At 37.2% G+C, this 26,608-nt stretch overlaps 1 protein-coding gene across 6 annotated transcripts in view; it reads right to left on the bottom strand.

Annotated features, from left to right (window-relative positions):
* PHF20 (PHD finger protein 20) overlaps positions 1-26,608 on the bottom strand; it is a 110,331-nt gene that overhangs the window by 72,209 nt on the left and 11,514 nt on the right. For 5 of the 6 annotated variants that reach the window (XR_012500614.1, XM_010960784.3, XM_010960785.3 and 2 more), the window contains exon 2: positions 23,128-23,242. Coding sequence is in view for 4 of the 6 variants with exons in the window: in XM_010960784.3 (XP_010959086.1) it covers positions 23,128-23,210 (83 nt within the window). In the remaining 2 variants the exon portion in view is untranslated. Of the gene's footprint in view, positions 1-2,381; positions 2,468-23,127; positions 23,243-26,608 lie in introns of all 6 variants that reach the window. The other variant, XM_045520986.2, reaches the window with a different exon arrangement.

Below are 26,608 nucleotides of genomic sequence, written 5' to 3'. Positions count from 1 at the left end.
GCACAAAGGAAGCAGGAAGCAAACATTTAACAACTAGACTGTATTTCACATGTGCCAAAAAATTATAATGACCATGCAGCCCAGATTGTGTTAGCCTCAATTTAAAGAATTTTGTAATCTATATATTGGAATACCACACAGTTGTTAAAAAGAACAAAATGGTTCTATGTCATGATATCAAAAGTTCCCCCAAGATGAATTAACAAATGAAAAGAGCAAGGTGGAGAACATTGTGTGTGGTAAGTTACTGCTTGTTTTTTTTTAACAAGATGAAAAATAATATATATTCACATATGCTTGAATATACACAAAACATTTGGAAGAAAACATAAACTAACAGTGGTTCCTTGTAGAAGTATGGTCAGTTCAACAGATGGGATCTTTCAATCTCCATTCCACCCTTCTTCTAGACTGAGCTGGGAAAACCAGTAACTACATTTTCCTGACTCCTTTACAATTGCCAATCCAGGTCATGGAGACATGTGGATTTGTAAGCAACCAGACCAGTGCTCCAGTGCAGGATTTCTCAAACTTTCATGTAATACAAATCATCAGGGGGCTTTTATAAAATGCAGATTCTGACTCAGTAGGTGGAGCTAAGGCCTTAGAGGTTTAAACAAGCTGATACTGACATACTGATACTGGTTTGCAGTAACAAGGGTCTAAAGTCTAGTCACCAGCTTCCTGAAGTATCAAGCAGCAATGGTGGAGGTGGCATTAGCAGTAGAGACTTCTTGAACTCCAGATCACGGTTCCAGTGGTGGGTTCTCCTAAGAAGGGCAGCCCTCTTGAATTCCACTCCTCCAACCCTTGCAACAAATTTTTAAGTAACCAATTTCTTGTTTTCCTTTTGTGGTTAAAGTACCCAGAGTGGTTTCAGTCTCTAGCATTTAAACCTGACTGATACAAGAGGGGAACTGGGTATTGGGGCAGGGAGGGGCAAAAGTGGGAGGGAGGCCTTTACAATATATCTTTTAATGCTTTTTCATTTTTCAACCATATGAATGTATTGTTCATTCCAAAAATAAGTGGTTAAAAACAAAGAAAAATATATACAGTGTATAAATATATGGATATTTGAATACTATTTATAATTTAAACAAGTACTAAACATGGAGTAGATATTTTCACTGAATGTTTAAGAACATAGCATATTTGCAATAGCATTCATTGTGTATCATAACCATGTACTGCAAGTAAAATTCATATAATAAAAAAAGAAAAAGAAATATAACATGCAGTTGTTCTCTTAAATATACTTGGATCAATCAGATTGCTATTCTAGATTGAGAAAGTTTAGATTCAACCTACACGTATTTTCTCCCTATGACTTGGATTTGTACCATCTCTTTCCTTTCTTATATCTAGCACCTAATGTCCTGCTGTCCTAATAAATATGTGCTACCTAAATAAACAGGCCTGCTTCCCTGTGTCGTCTGTATACTGTGTCCTCTTCAAACCAACACTAGTGTCCTCCAAGGCAGTTTGCTTAGAGTTAACCAATCAGAGTAGACTGCAGATACTGGGCATTCAATAAACATTCAGCAAATGAATCCCATTCTCCCTATTCTTTCCAAAGGTCATGTGAACTGTCAATTCTTCAATCCCAAGGCTCTCAGACTCCAGCTACCCATTCCAATTTCAGTCACTCTCCAAGTTCAGGCTCCAAACACTTCACGTGAGTATTTCTCACACAGGACTGACAGAGTATGCTTTTTAAAATTTCTAGTGGTACTATGCATACATTCATTGCTAAAAAATATTAGCATATAGAATAAAAGACCTGAAACTAGTCTCCCCACTCCAATCCAACTGACACACAGCTGTGGTAAACACAAGATAGCTTGAAAAAAGACTGGTTAATTGTGCGACCTGATGAACTGAGTAGTACAATATGTAGGACATAAAAGAAGATTCCCTAAGTCTATTCCTCCCTGTAAAATGGGGAAAAGGATGTGGATACGCAGTTGCATTCCTGTGGCCCTCTCATTCATTCAGCCTACCAGAGACTAGTAAGCGTCCCTTACTTACTTATAGGTTTACTATCTCTAGCAATAGTTTTCAAACACAGGTCTTTGGACCAACACACAATTAATTTTTCACAGAACTAAATTTATTTAACTTACAGAACTTTTCTTTATACTAAAATCATTCTTTCTCTTTGTGCTTAAATACACTTTTTAAATTAAAACAATGGCAACTGCTTGTTTTTTAATCCTTCCTAATATTACACCACCATTAAAAACACTGAGGCAGCTCGCTATGTACTGATTTTTAAAGACCCCTAAGAAAAGTGGGGAGAAAAACAACTCAAGATGCAAAATGGTATTAAATGCACTATCATTTATTTGGGGGAGGGGAGGGAGCCAATACATTCATACCTGTTTTTAAATGCGAGGGCTATCTCTGGAAGGATGATCAAGCAACCCGGTTTGCCTCTTTGGAGGGGAACTGGATAGTTAAGGAACTGGAGAGGAAGTATGAGACTTATTTTATTCAATGTATATCCTTTTATTTGTTTTGAATGTTGTACCACGAGCACGTATTAAATATTAACAAATATAAGTATTTATTTTAAATATTCTTATTTGGCAAAATAAGAAGTTGGCAACTTCAGGACAAACCCCAAATTCTTTTTAATTTGCACTTGATAAGTGCCTTCTAAAAGTCTGGTAAGTCTGAATCCATAGAATCAACTTCAAAATCCTAGGCTAGCAACTCGGCTACACACAATCAGAGTGTGAAGGACCTCTGGGCCCTTGGCTAGCCTAAAACTACTTCCTTGCTCAAAAAACTTCACAGGGCACAGGCATCCCACTGTCTGCAGACTATAGAAATCTCTCCAGGAGGATCAAGAGCAACCAAGGGGTCAGCAAGTTTTCCTAAAGAGAAGGTGGTTCTCCCACAAATCTCTAAATTGTGACAAGGATACAAGTCACTCATGGTGGATGGGGAAACCCAACTGCATTCCAGAGAAGAGAGAGGCAGCTGATCTTAGATATCAACCCAGAAAAACTTGATGGATCACAACTGCTGGTTGCCTTGGGGACAGTCAGCTTCATCAGTCAACAGAACTTTATTAAGTGACTCTGACTTGGAAGAAATTATAAAATCTATGTGCTTCTGGCCCCTGCCCTTGAGAAGAACCAGACACATAAACCAGCTAAGCTCTAAAACCATAAGGTGGAACCACATGAAACAGCTGATAATCAACTGATTTTACCAAAAAAATAGTAATTTTAACTGGTTCAACCTAAATATCTAACAACCATAGGTATGCTGGAGAAGATGTGGGAAGGTTAACAAGAGAGGAGATGTAAATGGAATCTGTATAGACAGAAAAGGGGAGAGAGAATTTCCAGCTTCATCATGTAACTAACAGCCACTGATGAGACTCTAGTTTCCAAACACTGCAGCTGGCAGTCACATTTCTAATGGAAATATTAGCCACAGAGGGGCAGATATTGAAAACCAAACTGAAACAAAACTTAACTCTAGGGAGAGAAGAACTAGGAATAGCCAGTAGACTTGTCCTTGTACTTTTAATTTTTACAAGCATTTAGTCACATTGTACCGGTGTAAACAAAAATAAATACTTTTAAATTTAAAGTTTTGAAAAATATTTAATGGGCAGATATCAACCAATAGCTTCAGGGTTATTGGGTTTATATACTGCTTGGCACATAGACAAAGTAGAGCATTATGCAGCTAGAAAAAGAGAGAGAACACTATGAATTGACAAAGATATCCAAGTTTTAAAAAAGGAAAGCTACAAAATCATACATATCTTATGATACCTTTTGTCTTACAAAAGAGGAAAATAAGAATATATATTTGGCTTTGCTTGTATTTAAATAAAGAAACACTGGTAGGATGAACAGAAACTAATAAAACTGGTTATCTTAGGGAGTAGAGTGGGTATAGGATAAAGAAGCAGAAGCAGTCATTCTCATTGTACACCTTGTTACAATGCTCTGATTTTCTGAATTTGTTCAAACTCTGTCCAATGGATTATCAATTAAATCCCTTGAATTTCCCAGGTAGACTATCATATCATATTCAAATTATGATTATACTGTCTCACTTTCAATACTGATAACTGCCATTTATATCTCTCATGTTATCACATTGATTAGTGCTTCTAAATGATGTTCAAAATTAGCAGAGAAGGCTAGCATCCTTCTCTTTAGTGAAGAATCTCCAGTGTTTCATCATTAAGTGTGAAGTTTGTAAAGGTTTCTAATTAATGGCTTTAATCAAGTTCATGATGCTTTCCTCTATACCTGACTGAGGGTTCACCAAGAATAAATTTTGAGGATTTTCAACCTTTGCCAAAGTGATTATACAGCTCTTCTCTTTCATTCTATGAATATAATGAAATAATACATTTCCTAAGTTTAAGTTGTCATAACCCTACTTAAATAAGGCATATTTGGTTGTATGTGTCATTCATTTGATAAATGTCTCTGTAGTGTTCTAGCATTTTATTGACAAGTTTTATGTCTCTTTTACAAGTAGAATTTGTCCAAGTTTCCTTGTATTATGCCCTTCCTGTCCAGTTTCAGTATTAGGCTATGCTACCCTCACAGAATGGACTACAAAATTTTATTTAGTTTCCTATGAAACAGCCTACTGTGGGGAATTTTTATAAGACAGTTCTTCATCTTTTCCATTACTTTTAGTTACTAGAATGGTCAAGTTTTCTACCTCTTCTTGAGTTTATTTTGCCTAAACTAATAAGAGTTTGAAATGATCATCAGATACAATTTAGGTATTCAAAATCAATAGTTTTCCTTTGAAGAAAAAAGCTCAAGACTCAGTTAAAATACTTCAAACCCATGTCACAAACAGGATTTTTAAATGGCGAATACAAGCACTAGATTGCTAAGCACTTTATAAGGACAAAATCTATGCTCTACTGATTACGTTATTCAAACATTTCTTAATTTGTATTCTGAGACAAACAAACTGCTAGGTCCTGAAGATACAAAATAAATGACCAAACATCAGGGCTTCCAGGGTGGCAAGGGCCCAAAGAGAAGTTTTGGCGGGGTCCTTGGAATTCCCCACCCCTCCTCAAGCAAACAGACCAAAAGCATTCTTGATCTCTGGAGAGAAAAGAGTAAAGGAGTACAGACCTAGAATTACCTGGCCTGCCTATACATCATAACCAGGAACAGACGGAAGACAGGCAATGTCTCTTTATGGAATGCCTGGGCTGGAGAGTCTGAGTTTCTGCACACTCTCCCCCATCTCCCTCTAAAGCACCTAAATGGACCTTTCTCTTTCTAAAGTACATTTCCTACTAGTCACCTCATAATCTCTTCCTTAGCCAAATCTACTTCCTCTGCTCACCTTCCCCAGAAGCAGCAGTGGAGCCCACCGTAAACTTTTTCATCAGGGACTGAAGGGGCTGGGAAAGTGGCTTTAGAAAAGAAGACTCAGCACTTGGGCTGAACCATAAAAGATGAAGAGAGGCATTTCCTAAATGTTTACATTTCCTCCACAGTATTCTGCATATATTAGGCATTCAATAAATGTTCATCAAATGTACTTTTTAAAAAGATTTGATTATGAATACCTAGAGTCACAAAACAACAACAGGAATATACACACATAAACCAAGATGAATCACCAAAATAAACAAATATATCCATGCTGTAGATGTCAACAAGACAAACAGATCCCAGTACAAGAACTATCAAATTGGAGGGGATATATGCACAGGTGCTGTGGTCATCATGACAAAATTAAATTAGTCACCACAAAGCTTTCTTCCAAAGGCCAAAAAGCATCAAAATCTCATTGAACCAAAATTCAACTTGGAAAGGTCGAATAACCTAAACTTCATAGCAAATTAGGTTACTATGGTAACCTTATCTTAAGCAAGTAGTGTAATTGGTTACTAAACTAAGAAGTCACAGAAGGCCACTGTGGACAATCAAACATAGAGACACAAAGAGAATGACAAAAATTAGAGACAGAGAAATTCATCAATTCCACTGACATTTTTCTGAATACCTAATCTGGGGCAGGAAGTTGCCAGGGTTTGGAAATACAGAGCCAAATCTATAAGGATGTGTGATCACAACAGCTGGAAGAGGGAGAAAGATTCTATGTTACAAGACATACTGGGCCTTTCATTTCCTCAGACATATACATACCTCCCCATACCTGGTCTGCTCCCTTTACCTGAATCACGATCCCCTGCCCACTCTTCCTAGGCAGCAGCCTGACCTTTCTGCAGCCTCAGAATCCCTGACTACACTATCTCAAGTAGCCCCCATCTCCTTCCAACCTGTGTCCAACCTTCCTTCCTTGCTTCCTTCACAACATTTGCGCCAATATGCAATTATTTCATTTGTTTCTTGTTTATACTTATGGCCTGCTTCCTAGGAGAATATAGATACCCCCTAAAGACATCTATCTCTTATTCACTGCAGTATCCTCAGGGGAAATAAATATCTATACACAAAAATAATTGTAATAAAGTATCACAGGTGCAACTACAGAAGATTATTTAATGTAGAATATGCTAGTTCTAGGGCAGAGAGGAAGGAGGCCGAGGAAGAAGGGGCCAAAACAACTCTAGTAAGAAAGGAGGCACTTGTTTCAATTCTGAAAGACAAATGGGCATTTTTCAGGAGGCAGTGAGGCTGAAGAGTATTTTGAGGAGAGGATGCAATATGAGAAAATCGGCGTAAGTACAGAAGAAGGGAAGCACAAAAGATGACGAGGAAGTACAGGGAACTGAAGGTGAGAAAGGAAATAGCAACTCTGTATAAAGAGCTGTGCAGGAACCTCATGGATTTCATACATACTGTACGGATGTGCAGCTGGACCCTAAATGACTGTATTCCAATAGCAATCCATGGGCGGCTGGGTGTTAGTGAATACAGAGCTGGTGGGCCACAAGGTCTCCATAAGGAATGTTTTATTGTGCTATTCCATAATCTGGACCATCTTTATCAGACGTTTCCAGCTGAGATGCCACAAATGGATTATAAGTCAGCAATAATAAGAAAAAGGCTGAGATGTACTGGTCAAGATGACTACCATATAATCAAGCACTAATAAAGAATGTTAGTGTGGGGGAGGGGAGGGTATAGCTCAAGTGGTAGAGCACATGCTTAGCATGCAGAGGTCCTGGGTTCAATCCCTAGTACCGCCTCTAAAAGTAAATAAATAAACCTAAATACCCTTTCCCCCCACCAAAAAAATAATGTTAGTGTATGTGTTTGCAATTAACCTGGCACTATATGATCACTCTCAAAAAACAGTTGTACTGGTTTTAAAATATGTCCTTCCCTCAAAAGGTGGAGATTAATTATCCTCCCCTTGAATGTGGCCCCATTTCTAACAAATAGAATGTGGTAGAAGCGATGGTTTAGGACTTCAATGTTGGGTCATAAAAAGCACTACTGCAATTCCACTTCTGGGTAAACACCCCAAAGTACTGAAAACAGGGACTCAAACGAACACCTGTATATAATTTTCATAGCAACATTATCCACAATAGCCAAAAAGTGGAAGCAATCCAAGTGTCCATCAATTGATGAATAGATAAACAAAATGTGATATAGCCACACAATGGCATATTATTCAACCTTTAAAAAGAATAAAATTCTAAGAAAAGAAAACAGCAACAGCAAAAATCTAATATACCCTACAACATAAATCAACTTGAAAACATTATACTACTGAAATAACTCAATCACAAAAGGACAAATACCTTATAACCTGGAGTAGTCACATTCATAGAAACAAAAAGTAGGATGGTGGTTGCTAAGGGCAAGTGTGGGGAGAGAATGGAGAGTTACTGTTTAATAGGTACAGAGTTTCAGTCTGAGAAGATGAAAAAGTTCTGACAATCCAGGGAATACAGCCAATATGTTATAACTATAAATGGAGCATAACCTTAAAAAATTGTGAATCACTATACTGCACACCTGTAACTTACCTAATATTGTACATCAACTATACTTCAACTAATTAAAATTTTAAAAGTTCTGGAGATGGGTGGTGGTGATGGTTGCATAACAATATGAATGAACTTAATGTCACTGAACTATATACTTAAAACAGTTACAATGGTAAACTTTATGTCATGTGTATTTTAACACACTATACACAAACACACACACAAAACACTGCTGCTTCTTGGGTTCCCCTTTCTAGGGGAAGCCAGGTGTTAAGTCGTTCTAGATGCCCTATGGAGAGGCCCACATGGCAAGAAACTGAAGTCTCCTGCCAGCAACCAGCACCAATTTGCCAGGAATGAGGTTCACCTTGGACCACAACCTCATAAGATGTCAACCCAGAACCCTCCATTATGCTACTCCTGAATTCCTGACCCACAGACATTGAAAGGATAAAAAATGTTCAGTGTTGCTTTCAGCCACTAAATTTTGAGAAAATTTGTTAACATAGCAATAAATAACTAACATAATAGCATTTTGCTCCAAAGCTACTAAAAGTGGGATTCACAGATAGTATATAGGTTGGAAGTGCCAGTCCCCATGCTTTTGAGTTTGAGAAACACTGCTCTAAGCTACCAGATAAGTCTACCTACCCGAGGGCTCCATCAGGGAAAAGAGAGGATTGTGGGAAAGCGCACACAAAATGAAAGGGAATAACTCCACACGCATGTCTAGAAAGGCAGAGAACAGTCCAGGTCTAACAAAGGGACGCAATGCTGGCTTGTCCACAGTATATGACCTCAAGTCCCAGGAAGGCTTGCTGCTCAGAATCTCGGCTGCTTCTGAGTAAAATTAAGCTGCTCAACACTGCACACTGTGCACATGCTTAAATTAGAGCAGCTAAACAGAGCTTGGCAGAAATCTGTTTGGTGTCCCTACATACACATCAAAAATACAAACTGAAGAAATGTTACAGGGGTTAAAAAAAGAGGAACCAGAAAGGATAACAATTTCCCTCTGATTTCCCACTCCAGCCAGTCAGTATTTACTCACATGGCTATTAATAATCAATGTGTGTAGCTTCCTCTAGAGGTTATAAACTGACCCTCCATAAGGTATCTCATGGGATCTTTACCACAATCCCATGATGACTTAAGGAATTGTTATTACCATTGCACCCATTTTACACTTGCAGAAATAAAGGCTCAAAGAGAGTGAATAGGAAGAGGTATAACCAAGATCAATATCCAAAAATTCTGACTCTAAACCCAGTGTAGGGCCTTCTGCTCTTAATTTGACTTCACATGCAAATATCCTTAGAGTGACACAGGTCCACGGTGGTGTCTTTTGCATTAGCCAGCTAATGGTCTACCTGGTGGTAGCCCAGAATTTGCCCAAACTTTCCCCCAGGAGCTGGACATTCAGGCTGCTTCCAGATTCTTCCTTATATAAACAGCCTCTCTACAAACCTAACAGCACTCATTCACTTCAAGAATCAGAGTGTGCCTCCATTCCTGGCTCAGGGCACACACCAGAAGCCAATGACTTCTGTGCACAAAGGTAACATTCTAAGCCATCTCTAGCCTTTGCTGGAGAGGGGATGGGGATGGAAATTGTATTTAGCGAAAAACAAAGGGCTGACTATTAAGCTGCAAAAAACTGTGCTGCTTTGGATGCTTTAACTCTATCCCTACCCCATACAACTTCCATTAATCAGTATCTGACACTTCTAACTCAGGAAATGTCTTCAGTTCATCTCTCTTCTCTACGCTGATCATTTCTCTTAAGTGAACAGTCAGTACATCCAGGTAATCCCTATACCCCTCTATCAGTAGTAGCAAAGGTCCTGATTGATACAGAGACACTCAATAAATGTTTGGTGACTGAATGAACACTACTTTTCTATCCCTACAAGGGATCTGACTATGCTCTCTTCTTCTCTTAAGGACCAATCTCTCACCACACCTGATCTGCTTCCTCTTCAGACATAGAGAACACACCATGTTCTTTGAACCCTCAATATTTTTGCTCACGCCGTTCCTTCCGCCTGCTTTCTGGCTTCACTCTTATCCTGGAAATCTTATCCTTTAATCTCACTTCTTTACATATAACCTCAACTCCCTGGCCTCTCCCTCCATTATACCTGCCTGAATAAACCTCAACCCTAGGTAAATCAGATTCTCCATATCCTCCATTCCTGCACCCAGACAGCTGATAATGCTGGAGAATACACAGTCACACACTGATGTGTCTCACTTTAAATGTGTGACCACAAATAGTGGTTCCCCTGGGAGGGAGGGGACTGTGTGACTAGGTATGGGAAAAAAGGTCTTCTGAGGCACCCAAAATGTCTATATCTTGATCTGGGTGGTGGTTACACAGGTGTATATATGTATAAAAGTTTATCAAGCTACACACTTGAAATCTGTATACTCTAATATAAATTATACCTCAATAAAAATTTTTTCAAAAATAAAAAATTTTAAAGAGTACCATCTTTGCTCTCTTCTTAATTCAATGTCTTACAACTGTAAACTGCCATAAAAATTAATATCAAAAAAGCTTTTTTTTTTAAATCCAGGGTGTACCACACATTGCTGAGTGGAAAAGAGCCTAAGGAGGAGGAGGAGTCCGGAAGGATGAAGGAGACCAAATTCGTAACTACTGCCAGGGTTCATAGGATCCATGATGGTAGCTTAGACCACATGGCCTAAGTGTGGAGGTAGTGTGGAGGAGCAGCCAGTGTCAGAGTCAGGATAGACTCTGCAGGTGATCTGACAAGACAAGATGATAGACTAGACGACGGAGTGGGAGCGAGGAGCTGAGGAGGCTCCAAGGGGCCTCTAAAGGTAATGCCTGTTGTGTTCTGTGTCACTTGACTATTTTTATCTTTTACTCAAAATCATCATCATCACCATCATCCAAAACCCAGAAGCAGTGATGCCTCAGTAGCAAGGGGCACACCTAGAATCCAGACCTTCGCATCTAATACCATTTCCCAATAAAAGAAATCAGGGCTCCTTGGAGAAATGACTGATTCTAGGGCCAAGGCAGGAAATACACACAAGATGAGCCTAGGATATTTTGTAATGCCAGAAATAAGGAAGTGTTAAACACACAATTATGACAAGAGGATGTCAAAAGGACACACGAGCCAAATGAAAGAGCTCCCAATGAAACAACAGAGCAACTAAATGAATAAAACAGTATTGAATTATATCCAAAGTCTAAAGTAAATGTTTGAGGCTATACTGATATTAATAAAAGCATCAAAAACATGGAAAATCTAGAAGCTGATAAAGCCAAAAGCAATCTAAGGAGAACAGGTTAATGGGTAAACTATACATCCACACAATGTAATTCTACTCAGCAATAAAAGGATCTACTGATTCACACAAAAATATGGATGAATTCCAAATGCATTATAAATGATAGAAGCCAAACTTAAAAGGCTACATGTTGTATCATCACATTTATATGAGATTCTGGAAAATACAAAACTATACAGACAAAGAATAGATCAGTAGGTGACAAGATCTGCAACAAAAGGGGGCTGACTACAAAGGGACATAAGGAAATTTTGCAGGGTGTTAAAAATGCTACATTTTAACTGTGGTGGTACATGCATGTCTGTATGAGTTTGGCAAACCTCATGAAACAGTACACTGAAAAGAGTGAATTTTTACTGTTTGTAAAGTATACCTCAAATTTAAAAATATAAAAATCACATGCTCCCATCACCAAGACTACAAGTAAACCTTTATCTCTACCTACATACCCAGGTTCTCCCTCCCCCTTCCCCTTTAAATAAATGAACTATCTGCTCCCATCAATAGCCAATCCTTCCCCTGTGCACCACACCACAGTTCCTTCTCTCCTTTCCCTTGAACTCATGCCAATCAGGGCTTTTGTCCCCACTGCTCCACTAAAACAATCCTGTCAAGGTCATCCATAACTTTGATGTAACCAAATCAACAGTCACTCAATCCTAATCTTACTTGACCCACCAGCATCAGGAATGAGGTGACTACTCCCTGCTCCTTGAAACACTTTTTCCACCTGGCCTCTAGACATCTCCTCATGGATTTCTTCCTGCCTAAATGGTCATTTCTTCCCAGTCTCTTTTGCTGATTCCTCTTCATCTGCTAACATCTAGACACTGGAAGGCAAAGGAGTTCAGTGGTAGAGTACATTCTTAGCATGCACAAGGTCCTGGGTTCAATCCCCAGTACCACCATTAAAAAATCAATAAGAAAGGAAGAAAGGAAGAAAGGAAGAAAGGAAAGGAAGAAAGGAAGAAAGGAAGAAAGGAAGAAAGGAAGAAAGGAAGAAAGGAAGAAAGGAAGAAAGGAAGAAAGAAAGAAAGAAAGAAAGAAAGAAAGAAAGAAAGAAAGAAAGAAAGAAAGAAAGACAGACAGACAAATAGACAGACAAATAGACAGACAGACAGAAAGACAAACAGACAGACAGACAGACACTGAAAGGCACCAGGAGCTCAGTCTTCCTTTTTATCTGTATTTACTCCCTAGATCAGTGCTGTTAATGGAAACTTCTCAGTGGAAACTTTCTATATCTCTGCTCTCCACTATGGCAGCCACCAGCCACTGAGCACTGGAAATATGCCCAGTGTAACTGAGGAACTGAATTTTTAATTTTATGTAAATAGTAACTTATAGTTAGTGGCTACTTTTTTGGACAGTGCAACCCTAAATGAACTTATTCAGTCTCATGGCCTTAAATCCCATATACTTACAAAAGACATAGCTGATAAAGAACTGTTATCCAAAATACACAAAAAATTCTTAAAACTCAACAATAAGAAAACAACAATAACAACAACAAAAAAAGAACCAACAGCCAACCAATTAAAAAACAGGGAAAAGACACCTTACCAAAGAAAATATACAGATGGCAAACAGGCATATGAAAATATATTTGTCACATTTCATTAGAGAATCACAACTTTAAATAACAATGAGATACCACTATACACCTATTATAATGGCCAAAATCCAAAACACTGACAACACCAAATACTGGCAAGGATGTGGAGCAACAGGAACTCACATTCATAGGTGGCAGGAATGCAAAATGGCACAGCCATTTTGAAAGACAGTTTGGTAGTTTCTTACAGAATTAAATATACTCTCATTATATGATTCAGCAGTCACATTCTTAGTATTTACCCAAATGAGTTAAAAACTTATGTCCACACAAAAATCTGCACACAGATGTTTTTAGCACCTTAACCGAAAATTGCCAAAACCAAGTACGTGAATAAACTGTGGAACATCCAGGCAATGGAATTTTATTTAACAGTAAAAATAAATGAGCTATCAAGCCATGAAAAGACATGAAGAAATCTTAAATGCACACTACTAAGTGAAAGAAGCCAACCTGAAAACACTACATACTATATGTACGTCCAACTATATGAAATTACAGACAAGGTAAAACTATGAAAACAGTAAAATGATCAGTGATTGCCAGGGGTTAGGGGACAGGGACAGATGAAGAGGCAAAGCACAGAGGATTTTTAGGGCAGTGAAATTATTCTGTATAATACTATAATAGTGGGTACATGCCATTATACATTTGCCAAAACCAAAGAATGTACAACACTAAAAGTGAACCCTAACGTAAACTATGGACTTTAGGTGATTTTGGGTGACTATGATGTTTCAACGTAAGCTCATCAATTATAACGAATGTACTACTCTGGTGCAGGATGTTGATAGTGGGGAAGATTATGTAGGCGTGCGGGGACAATGGATAGGAACTCTCTGTACTTTCTGCTCAATTTTGCTATGAACCTGAAACTGTTCTAAAAAATAGAACCTTTTTTAAAAATCTCATTGCTAACTCCCAAATTTCTATCTCTAACCCAGGGCTTACACCAAAATGCTTGACTGTTATTCAACCATCTGCTCAACATCTCCACTTGGTTATCTAAAAGGAATCCCACATTTTAACCATCCAAAACCAAACTGTTGATTTCCCCCCATTTCAGCAAGTAGTAATTCTATCAGAACTTAGACCAAAAGCCCTTGGAGTCATCCTTGACTCTTCTCTGTCTCTCATGATATCATCAGCAAATCTATCAGCTGTACCTCTGAAAAATACCCAGATCCTGATCATCATCATCTCCACCACTGCTTTTATTTAGTTCAAGTATCCCCTTTAATCTGACTGCTACAAACGACTCCTTACTGTTCTCCCTGTTTCTGCCCATGCCCGCCTACAACATATTCTACACATGTAACCACAGCCACTTTTAATAACTGAAATCAGATAATGTCACTTTCTTGTTTAAAATCTTTCAATGGCTTCCTATTACATTTAGAATAAAGTCCACAGATTCTGGCAATCTGGCTCATGCTGACATTTGTGGACTCGTCTCCTACCTCTGGCCCCTTACTCTTTACCCTCCCTCTATTGTTTGAACATGCCCAGCATGTTGTGTCTTGGCTGCCTCTGCCTGGAGCTCTCTCCCCTGAATATCCACCTGGCTCAATCCCTCACTCATTTCAGATCTCTACTCAAACTTCTTATCAGACAGACCTTCCCTGAGCACCTTCTACATAAAAAAGTACCCCTCCTACACACACAGCATCACTCTCTGTTCACTTAACCAGCACTTATTCCTCTTCCTAGTATTTATCATCACCTAAACTTACAGGTATCAGTCTGTTTATTTATGGTCTAGCTACCTCCACTGGAATGTCAGTTCCTAAAGATCTGTCTCTCCTAACCACCACTCTCTCTCCAGCATCTAGCATTGAATAAATGACTTGACATCAAGTCATCTTTGTGAAGCCTTCTGAAATTCCTACACGTGAAATTAATTGTTCTCCTCCAGGGGTTTGTACATGAACTCTGTACAGATAAACATCACCTCATGATATAATTAATTTCAGGGGGTTTACTCTCCGTCCTATGTATAGGACACAGTATGGGGATCAAAGTCATACCTTATCACGCTCAGAAGCCAGACTACCTGGATTCAAATCTCAAATCAATCACTTAATAGTCGTGCAACTTTGGGCAACTTACTTAACTGCCCTGTGCCTCTGTTTTCTCATGTATAAAATGGGAATAATAAAAATATCCAAAGTAAGTCACTCAATAAATGTGAACTACTAGCGAAGACATAAGCATGAGATGATATAATGAACAATCTTTGGTTAACAACACTAAAAGTCAAGGCCAAATACCTCATTGGCCTCTAAACTTCTTGAGGGACCTAAGTGATTGTTCTTCACCCCATAGTGCCAGACATAATGCCTGACTCTCAGCAGACACTCAATACACATATGTGGAAAGCTCAAAAATGAAAATTACTTTCTTAAAAAGATGGGTACAATAAGTGAAGAGGCACAAATCAGGAACACAGACATGATGAGTGGAAATAATCCTAATGAAAAAGAAATAGAAAAGCAAGAGAGCTAAGAGCATTCTGAAACTCAGATTTTAGTATCCTTTGTACAAGAAATTGAAGGACACCATAATCAACTTAAATGGAAACAAAGTGGTGGAAACATGCCAAAGAGTCAGGAAAGCAATAGACAGAAGGAGCTTTTTTTGTGTTCAGAGCAGGAACAGGGAAGGCCAAGCCTACTGTTCAGGGCAGATGGTGCGCTCCTGACAGATGACAGGAAGAATGAGGAAGGCGTCAGAAAAAGCAGTTTCCATTCTATCCACCAAGCATCATTACTAGGAAACTACAGCCTCTTATAATGTTAGACAGTCAACTCATCGACATGAGCCTGGAGGTAAGGAGGGCAGGCAGGATTACTTCATCCAGAGTAGGAAATGGATATGTGGAAAGTTCACTCCAAAGTGGTAGGTCCAAAATTAGAACATGGATTCTTATCAATATTCTATAGTCTGTCTGGTGAGATAAACTGCTTTGGGAACTGATGATCTTCATGGAAAATCTAAATCTGTATTTTATAAATATCCCTCTCAAGGAAAACAGAAATCCTAACTCCATGATTTTGGAAGGGGATCCTATAATTTAAGAAACGCCGGCTTGGATGACTTATAAATAAATTCTGATAAGGTACACAAAACACTGTCATCAAACAGAACTAGGTTAAGTCTCAGATTCAGCAGTAATTAACTTGCGACCCCGGGCAAGTCATTTTACCTCTGAGCTTCAGTTCCAAATGAGCCTGCTACGGGAGATTAAACGAGATAACCACGTAAAGTAATTACAGCAAATAGCATCCCACCCGACACATAGCAAATTCTTGATAAATGTTAGCTGTCATTTCTATTGTTGAGAGTATAACAGAAGTATAATATGTGCAGTATACAAAGGTGAGAGAAAAAAAGGCTTCTGTTTAAGCAATACAGACAAAATCAATCAAAGATAGAAACCTTTTATAAATATGAAGGCATTAATCTAGAAAGACTCACTATAGGTCACATTTTCTTCTCCATGCACTTCTACTGTCACATGAGTTTTGAAAAATGCTTTAACCCTTTCATGCTTTTTTCTTTTTTTGCAACCAGCAGCAAAACCAGAAAATATGGAAGAGCACCGGGAAAAATAACACCAGGGAAAGGAATCATCTGGGAGGCATGGCCAGCCTTTGGAGTCATCAGATCAACAGGGGTTCAAATCCCAGCTCTACCACTCACCAGCTCTAAATTTGGGACAAAGGACTTTTGCTTCTATGGGCCTCGATTTCTTCCCTCATTGATAAAATCAAAACAATAAACAACTACACAGCTTGTTGAGAAAATGTAATGGAGAAGCTGCATACGGAGAGCCTGGCAGAGTCAGTCCTTTACATGTTATCTAATTCTGCAATATTTAAAAAAAAATTTTCTCAAGGGCATCCTCATAAAGTACTGGTGGGAATATAAACTGGTGCAGCCACTATGGAAAACAGTATGAAGGTTCCTTAAAAAAATAAAACCATATGATTCAGGAATCCCACTCTTGGGCATATATAACCAGAGGGAACTCTAATTCAAAAAGATACATGCATCTCAATGTTCACAGCAGCACTATTTACAATAGCTGAGACATGGAAACAACCTAAATGTCCATCGACAGATGACTGGATAAAGAAACTTTGGTATGTTTATACAATGGAATATTACTCAGCCATAAAAAATAAAATAATGCCATCTGCAGCAACATGAATGGACGTGGAGATTGTCATTCTAAGAGAAGCAAGCCAGAAAGAGAAAGAAAAATACCATACGATATCACTCATATGTGGGCTCTAAAAAAAAAGACACTAATGAACTCACCTACAAAACAGAAAGACTCAGACATAGTAAACAATCTTATGGTTACCAGGGACAAAAGGGATGGGAAGGGATAAATTGGGAGTTTGAGATTTGTAAATATTAGCTACTGTAAATAAAATAGATAAAAAACAAATTTCTTCTGTCTAGCACAGGGAAATATATTCAATATCTTGTAGTAACCTATCATGGAAAGAATATGAAAATTAAAATTACTTAATTAACTAACATAAATAAATAATGTCATGAAAGGGGGAAGAGTGAGGAGGGGAGAAGGATTACCGTGGATCAAAGGCAACTACAGAGACATAAATGTGACTATATTCCGGATATTAGTAATATGAAATTGTCACTAATTATGATTAATTACATTACAGTAAGTATATAAAGCAAATTGGGTTAAGTATCTTAACAATTAGTGAATACAGGTGGAAGGTATAGCATTCATTGTACTATTCTCTCAACTTGTTATGTTTGAACATTTTCGTACTAAAAAGCTGAAACTCATTCACTTTACAGTCCCTAAAATAAGAACAAATAATCCAAAGATTCAGAGGTAAAAAGTCAAAAGGAAATAAGGATGAAGTGTTGGATCCTAAAACCCACAACTGCATCTTATCTAAATGGACTAAAACCACATACACACAATATGTGGCTCTACAAACGAATCACTTATCAGGGTGAAGACAACCATTTTTAATCTAATGATAATAAAACAAATCCTCCATTATTTCAAAAGTATTCAAAATCAAAGACTGTTATTCTGGTTATTTCAGAGAGGCTATGAACTCAGTCTGTCTGGGTTCAAACCTCAGTCTTATCCCAGTGTGATCCTGGGCAACTGACTTCATCTCCCTAAGCCTTCTTTTTCTTACTGGTAAAATGAGGCAAATAATAGTACTCATACTTCAGGGGACTATTAATTGGAAGATTAAGCAAGATGATCCATGAAGCAGGACAACAACCACAGATAATCAGCAAATGTTAAGTTATTATTAATTTTCTGGCCCAGGGATTCTCTTTTAAATGTTAACTTTAGATTCTTAGTCCTAAAACTTTTTTCACACTGGCCATGTTTTCATTTTTACAGTAGATATGATTAAGAAGAAAATTAGTGGTTGTATTTTCCTGGAAGTATTTAATATACAATGCTTCCATGGGAATGATCCTACCTATCCACATAATCCAGTTACAATTCCCCATTTTGCCTTCATGGAAACTGAGGATAGAAGAGGTAAAGTAACTTGACCAAATAAATTCAACTAGTAATTAGAGTATATAAGACTCTAATTCAGAACTCCTCATTCTAAATTATAAGCCTCTGTCAGCACACCGAATAATGGTTAAAAGATATTTGTGGACATGCTTACAGTCCGAAGTTCACAGGCTGGGCTGTTTATTGGCTGTATTTCCATTTGGAAAGGCATTTCAAGGCAGCAAACTTATCTGGAGATAAGTTTTGTGACTCAGGACAATAGCTTTCTCTTGTAGTCATCTGCACTCTAAGGGACCTAGCCATCTAATCTTTAGAACTGATCCTAAGGCACTGACAGCCCATCCAGCTTGTGCCCAAATGTTCACTGCAGCTTTACTCATAGTTTCAGCCTCACGCTTCCTGAGAAGCCTTTCCCACCTCCCCAAGCGGAACAGGGCTCATTCTTCTCTGGGCTGCTGCCTTGGCCCCATACACATTCCTCTAGGACCTGACCACTCCAGGCATCAGCTGACAAGAATAGAAGGAGGAAGGGTAGCATTCTATTCACTGCCTGACGTAAAATTCGCTAAATAAACACATAAGTAAAGGAGTAAATACATATTGAAAATCGGAAGCAAAAAGTTCTACAAAGGTAGGAGGATGATCTGAAACACAATTTACCCACTTAAGAGATATAGTATAACTCCATTATACAATCATATTGACTGAAAAAAGAGTATATAAAAATCTTATGTACACCCTGATCATGACTATTTTACATATAAACAATTAGAAAAAAGACTACCTTATTAGGTTGGTGGAATTATAAATAACTTTTTCCTATTTTACTTACTATTTACTATACAAATAATGTTATATCACCAGCAAACTTGAAAAAAAAATGACATAAGCAAAAATAAATTCAAGATAATTCACTCAAAAGGTACAAATTTCCAGTTATAAGATAAATAAGTACTAGAGATATAACATACAACATTATAAATATAATTAACACTGTGGTATGTTATATGTAAAGGTTGTTAAGAGAGTAAATCCTAAGAGCTCTCAGCACAAGAAAAAAATCTTTTTCTATTTCTTTAGTTTTGTATCTATGAGATGATGAATATTTACTAAACTTATTGTAATAATCACTTCATCATGTCTGTAAATCAAATCATACTGTATACCTTAAACTTATACAGTGCTGTATGTCAAGTAAATCTCAATAAAACTGGAAGAAAACTGACTCAAAAAAGAAAAAAATATTAGCAGAACAATAACTATTAAAATATTTGACTTGGGAGTTTAAAATTTATTTTTTCAAAAAGGAGTACAGGCAAGATTTAGCAAAGTTTCAAGAAACTGTCCAGAGCATAAAGAAAAAAATTACCTCAGTTTCTAAGACTAGTATAATAGCCTGAAATTAGACAAAGATAGTACAAGAAAAGGCAATCAAAACCAAAACTCCTAGTGAACATGGATATCAAAATCCAAATAAAATATTAGCAAAGTGAATCCTTTAATTCACTTATTATATAAATGACCTAATAAAGTTTATCCAGGTATGCAGCAGAATTGTTCAACATTAGAAAGAAAATAAAAAAAAAAAAAATTCAACTGCATGCAACTACACACGACCAATTACCAAAGAGAAAATGTAATATAAATAGATCCATTTACAGAAGCAACAAAAACTAGAAGGTACTTGGAAATAAATCTAATAGACAATATGCAAACTCTTTATGGAGGTGACAAAACATTACTGAAGTCATAAAGGAAAATGTAAATAAATGCAAATACATAATATTTTCATAGAAGAAAACTCTATCATAAAGATGTCAATTCCCCCTAAATTAACCATAAATTCAATAAAATTTATCTCAAAATTCAATAGCATTTTCAAGAAACATCACAAATAAAAAAATTCACATTAAAAAGTAAAGGTCTAAGAATACAATAAATAAAACACAAAGGGGCAAAACCCTTCTTAACAGATATCAAGACTTATTTTAAAGCAGCATCAATTAAGAGGGAGGACATAGCTCAGCAGTAGAGTGTGTGCTTAGCATGTACAAGGTCCCTGGGTTTGATTCCCAGTACCTACATTAAATAAACAAACAAACAAACCTAGTTACCTCCCCCTCCAAAAATAAAACAAACAAACAAAAAACTCAGAAAGCAATGATCAATTAGATAATAGGTTATTAGCACAAGAGTAAACACAATTAATGGAAGAGAATAAAGAGCTCAGAACAGATCCGTATTATGGGTCTTGATATATAGAAGAGGTATTGCAGATCAGTTAAAGAAAGGAAAAACTGGCCTATAAATGATGCTGGGGTAACTGGCTATTCATATGGTGAATTTAAAAAACAATAATCAAATACCCAGTTCATTCCATACGTAAAATCAATTCTAGGTAGATTAAAGATCTAAATGTGAAAAGCAAAACTTAAAAACTTTTAAAAGAGTTTAGGAGAATATTTTTTAAACTAACTGATAGATAAGAATTTTGTAAGTCACAAAAAGCCAAAATCATTTTTCTTTCATTTAAAATTTCAAATTTACATGCCATGAAAGATACCATAAATAAGCTGAAAAGACAAGCTACAGACTGGTGGGAGATTTCTGCAACACAAACTGACAAAGAATTGGAATCCATAATATATTATTAAAACATTTATAAATCACTAAAAAACAGACAAAGCCAGTAGGAATATAGTCAAGAGCAAGTTACAAAACACACATTAAAAGATGTTCAACCTCACTAGGAACAGGGCAACACAGAATAAAATAATAAAGTTTTATAACAGATTGGCAAAACCAAAAAGTCTGTCAAAGGCAAGGGCAGGTAGAGATGTGGGAAAACAGGAAGTTTTATTTACTACTGGTGGGAGTTAAGATTTAGAAGTGTTTTGGAGATAAACTTGGCAACTTCCAAAAAACCTGAAAATGTGTATATCGTATTACTCAACCAAATTCACTGGAGTAGGCCTTATCAAACTGCAGCTCACGACCCATTAGTAGATTGTAAATGGTTCTTGACCAGCATTTTTGTGTGTATGTTAAGGAAACATCAGAGTATAATGCATGTGTTAAGATGAAGGACTGTTTCATAAAGTTTTTGCTTCAGTTATATTTATGTATATATATGTGTGAGTACTACACTGGATTTAAGATGCATTTCTACTACAGATTATGGTCAAAAAACTTTAAAAGCCACTGCCCAAGAAATATTCTTGCATGTGTGCACAGAGATTCACAGAGATGTTCACAGTAGCACTGTGTATAAAGTGAAAAATTGAAATCTAAATGTCCATCAGCAAGACTGGATAAACAAAACATGGTATATTCATACAAGGGAACTTTATATAGAAATCAGGATGAATATCTTATGTATCAATATGGGTAAATCAAAAAACATGAAATGCAGAAAAGAAACAAACAGTATACCATTTACATGAATTTTTTAAAACACCCAAAATGATTCTAACTAGTATTATTTATGGATACATATAGCAAAAATGTAAAACATGAACAGAAAGGATACAACCAACTTCAGGATGCTGGTTGTCTCTAAGGAATGTGGCAGGGGAACTGAATTGGGAAGGGTATAAAGGTACTTCCATTATATCAGAAGTGTTTTATGTCCTTTATTTTTAAGACTATAAATAAAATTAACCAAAAATGTTAACATTAAGTAATTCTGAGTGATAAGTACACAGATTATTTTATGGTTAGCTGTATTTTTTAACTTCTATATTTTAATTTTTTCCCCAAATTTAAAAATAATTCTTTCCCTTGATTAAGCTGCCTTACTGAGGGATACCAAAAAGGAGAAACAATTATAGAAATACAAACAACCTAAAAACAACTAGGTGTTCAAAGTGTCTCTGATTCTTATGTCAAATCTCCCAGCCCCAAAAGACAGCAGAGGCATTTTCTATGCCAGCCATTTCCCCTGCGTTTCCCATCTTCTCTTCCTACACACTCCAGGAACTGGTCAGCCTATTTTGAGATAACCCTCAAAAGCACTACACTCTTCCTTATGAAAACTCAGAAAGGTTTGAGTTCTGAAACTCCCACCTTTACCTCAATAACAACCATCATTTTACAGTTTATAAGGCCTTTCCCCACGTATTCTATTATTTGATCCTCAGAAAAATGCTATGAGGCCGACATTACAAGTACCCACATAGATGAAGCTGATGCTCAGAGTGGCTAATCACCAGCTAGAGGTCACAAGTCAATGACAAAGGCAGGACTACAACCCCTCAGCTTCTGAGTCTTCTGAACCTATACAATGTGATCACTAAGTTTCAACCATACAACAACACACCCAGAAAATAGGAGCGGTTGTTCACGATACACAAGCTGTTCCGATCTAACCCCTATCCTTCATTCTTCCATCCCGGATCTTTCTCCCATCTCTTCATCCAGACAGGCAGCCAAAAGCAAGAGAGCTGCCACTATTAACTCTTCCCTTTCCTGTAGTCACTCCTGCTTCTTTTTCCCGTAACTCCTTCAGATGAACAGGCAGAAATATAACAGGATGGTTCCCTTGACACAGGGATCCCAGCACCAAAGAGAAAGGACATTCCCACAGCTCTAGACTTAAGTCTCCTTCCACCTTCCAACAGTCAGGGAGCAGCAAAACACTACAGAAAAGCCCAGGCTACCCACTCTTTATTGGTGCTGGCAAAAGTCCTTTACTGAAGGGATTTAATTAACAGAAAAATGTAAAAGTACCAGTTTTTTAATCGGTCCCGGGCTTCCAACTGGGCTCCCACTTCAAAGCTGATTCCTCGTCTGTTAGGTGGATGCTTTGTCATTTTCAGTCATCAGCGGGGCTGCTTTTATTCTCCTGAAAAAGCCAATTAAATATTTATGAAACTTAGGCAAAGTCTGCCCAGAGTGGAGTATCACTCACTACACATAAAAGACAAACAGGCATTATTCAAAGCACAAGGCTCCAGGATACCCTGTCAGCACCCTCTTTTACTCTTGCCCTCACCCTAATACAGGTGTGCCACCACTGGTTCCTCCTTCTCTATTATGCAGCATCCTGTAGTCTCTGGAACTGGGAGGAGACTCTCCCTCAACACTGTGTTTACCAAGGATTCACCTAAAAGGGGCATCCCTTAGAACTCCCAAAAAACTGCTCTCAGAGTTAACTTAGCCATTTGCTGATACATTCAACAAATATCTGCTGAAAGGCTATTTAGGAAAACAGTCATCAAGACCAAAAGAGACAGTTCCTGCCCTCATGAAGCCTCCAGTCTACTGGGTGGAAACAAAAATGTAGCTGGTAAACAGACAAATGACCTAACTGCAAGTTGTAACTGCTATGAATTTTAAGTGTTCGTACAAAGGCAGCAAACAAAGGCTGAGACACTGATTTCTGGCCCTACTTTTGGAAGCTTAGACAAGAAAAGTCTATTTATACATTCTTTAAATCCACTTATATTTTCAACCTCTTCTTGAGTCCATCCTGACAATTTGTATTTTCCTAATTCTTTATCAAGCCTTTTGGTCCTGGACTGGTCATTTTTTTTTTAACTGAAGTATAATCAGTTTACAATGTTGCATCAATTTCTGGTGTACAGCAGGTGGTCATTTTCTACAAAAGTAAAAGTTATCTTTAGGGACTAGTGGTGGTTCTGATGGAGATGTAGACATTCTGAGCTCTTGAGGCACTTCAGCAGGCCACCTCCATACAGCAGGCTATCCTTGAGCAAATTCTCTCCCACTAAACTCTGAATCTCAAAAGCCTACACTGCCCAAGCAATGCCAGAGCACTGCTAGGGCAATATCTGCCTCCTATCAGAGGGACAATCTTTGCAATGGACGAATAAGTAATAATCACAGAAGTAGGTGCTCATATCTAATGTGTAATACTATCACATTTAAGGATGAATTTCCTTGCAATATACTACTTGAAAAGGTAGGATGCAAAATTATACCCCTTTGAGCTCACGTTAAAACTCATGTGCTTACAAACTACTATATATATAAAGTAGATGAATAAGAAGGTCCCAATATATAGCACAAGGAACTACATTCAATACCCTGTAATAACCTATAATGGAAAAGGATACGAAAAAGGATATATATATATAACTGAATCACTATGTTGTATACCAGAAACTAACACAACATTATAAATCAACTAAACTTCAATTTAAAAATAAGTAAATAAAACTTAAAAAATAATAAAACTTACATGCATTTTAGGGGAAAAAAGTACTCTGGGGGAAAAAACTCAAGTGCATTTAAAAAAAAAGACGAAGAAGAAAAAACAGGTTGTTCTTTTCCTTTTAAACAGTTTCCTAAATTTATAAAGTTTTTGACAATGGAAATTTTCCATAAAAAAGAAAAAAATGTAATGCAAAGGACGAGCTATCCATTACAACAAACAATCCATTTTGCAGGGCTGATATTGGGGAACAACATACAAAGCAAATTAAACTAAGAAAGGAATGGCTGACAGTTACAATTAAGGAAGCTGAAACATAATAAACTGAAAAGCTCTGTTAAGCTAGAGTGCTTCAATTATATGGAACCTAGGAAAGGGAAAGCCAGAGGTTTGACTGACTTTACTTACATCATCCAAGAAAATGAGACATCAAATCTGATATAAATAAATCCAATCAGTAGAAAAGCCTTCACTGTGACTTCCCTGAAATACCACCTCAAATTATCTATATTTTTATTTTTGACTTCATGCATACCAAGCAGTTCTCAGATTAATAGTTTTGTCTCTCAGATTATATGAAAAGGTGATTCCAGACAATAAGAAATGCAGAGTGACACTGAAAACTCACTGAGCAGCTATTTGACAGATTTTATGCAAAGGACAGCTCCCCTTTGCAGATGTCACGTAAAGTAATACAATGTAATGGGATGAAACGTTTGGCCTTTAATCCTCAGCCCCACCCCCTTATTCGCTGAACAAACTAACTTAAAAATGGGCAAAGTATAAGAACTAGTGGATTACCAGGGGAAGGAGGACAATACAAAGGTCTAATAAGCATGTGATATCATATCCACATAAGGAAATGCAAATCAAAATAATAATTTTCCACTTCTTAAGCTAAAAGTTTCAAGGTAAAAAAAATCCAGTGTTTTCAGAGATAAGGAAAAAAGATCATGCTTATTACACTGTTGGTAGAAGCATAAACTAGAAAAGACTTTCTAGAGACAAGTTGGCTCTATCTACAAAAACGCACATAACTGCAACCCAGCAGTCCCATCACCAGTAACTTTTCCCACAGATACATCCCCCAAAGTTTCTGCCAAATTACCTGTAAGGATGAACAGTATAGCTTTGCAATTTCTGCAGCTAAAATGTCCATCAAAAGAGGCCTAGTTACATGAATTATGGTCATCTATACAATACAATGCCATACAGCTATTAAAGGAATAATCTGTAGATTCTGATGTGGAGCCATCTTCAAGATACACTGTCAAGTAAAATAGGCATGGTGTAGATGCATGTGTATGGTATTATCTCTTTAATGTAAACAGGCAACAGACATAAATGCAGACAGATCTATTTGGTATATGCCTAAAATTATTTCTTGGGAGGAACAAGAAACTATTTAAGTAGCTCCCTTAATGAGAGGAATAGAGCATGAAAATTTAACTTTTCATTTTTTACCTTTCTGTATTATTAGAATTTTCTAACCCTAAGAATGTACTTCTTTGTTTTTATTTTAATTGTTGGTAGGAATTACCTTGTTGGTAAGATCTTAATTTTGAATTACTTCATCACAGGTAACAGGATTTTCCCAGAAGTAGACAAATCACTCCTCAAAGGCCCTTGCTCTTTCCCTACCAAAATCAATGCTATGCTTACACTCATGCCTTTAGATATAAACATAATTTGAATATAGGAAGATGAAGCAATTGGGTGCTTTTCAAACGCTGTGTCAGACTTATCACACCATTATATAACAAGCAGAAATATTTAATTTTTCAGGAAGGACAAAACCTAAGACTGGCCTAGCTGTGGGAAGACTAGAATACTTGAACTGCCTGGGGCCCTAACCATGGTCATATTTTTATATCTCAATCTGGAAGCAAGGAACAGTTATAAAACTGCTTATACACTTGGACTCAGTAATTTCAATCTGAATAATACAGCCCAGCACAAAAATGGACCATTTGTGAAATGAGAAAAAAGGCAGTAGCTCTTAGTATACAATTTTGGGGAAACTAGATATAATTC

The sequence above is a fragment of the Camelus bactrianus genome, chromosome 19 (assembly GCF_048773025.1).
Source record: "Camelus bactrianus isolate YW-2024 breed Bactrian camel chromosome 19, ASM4877302v1, whole genome shotgun sequence".
Lineage (NCBI taxonomy): Eukaryota > Metazoa > Chordata > Mammalia > Artiodactyla > Camelidae > Camelus > Camelus bactrianus.
Note: the sequence above shows the minus strand (reverse complement) of the source record. Positions and strands in the feature narration are given on the sequence as shown.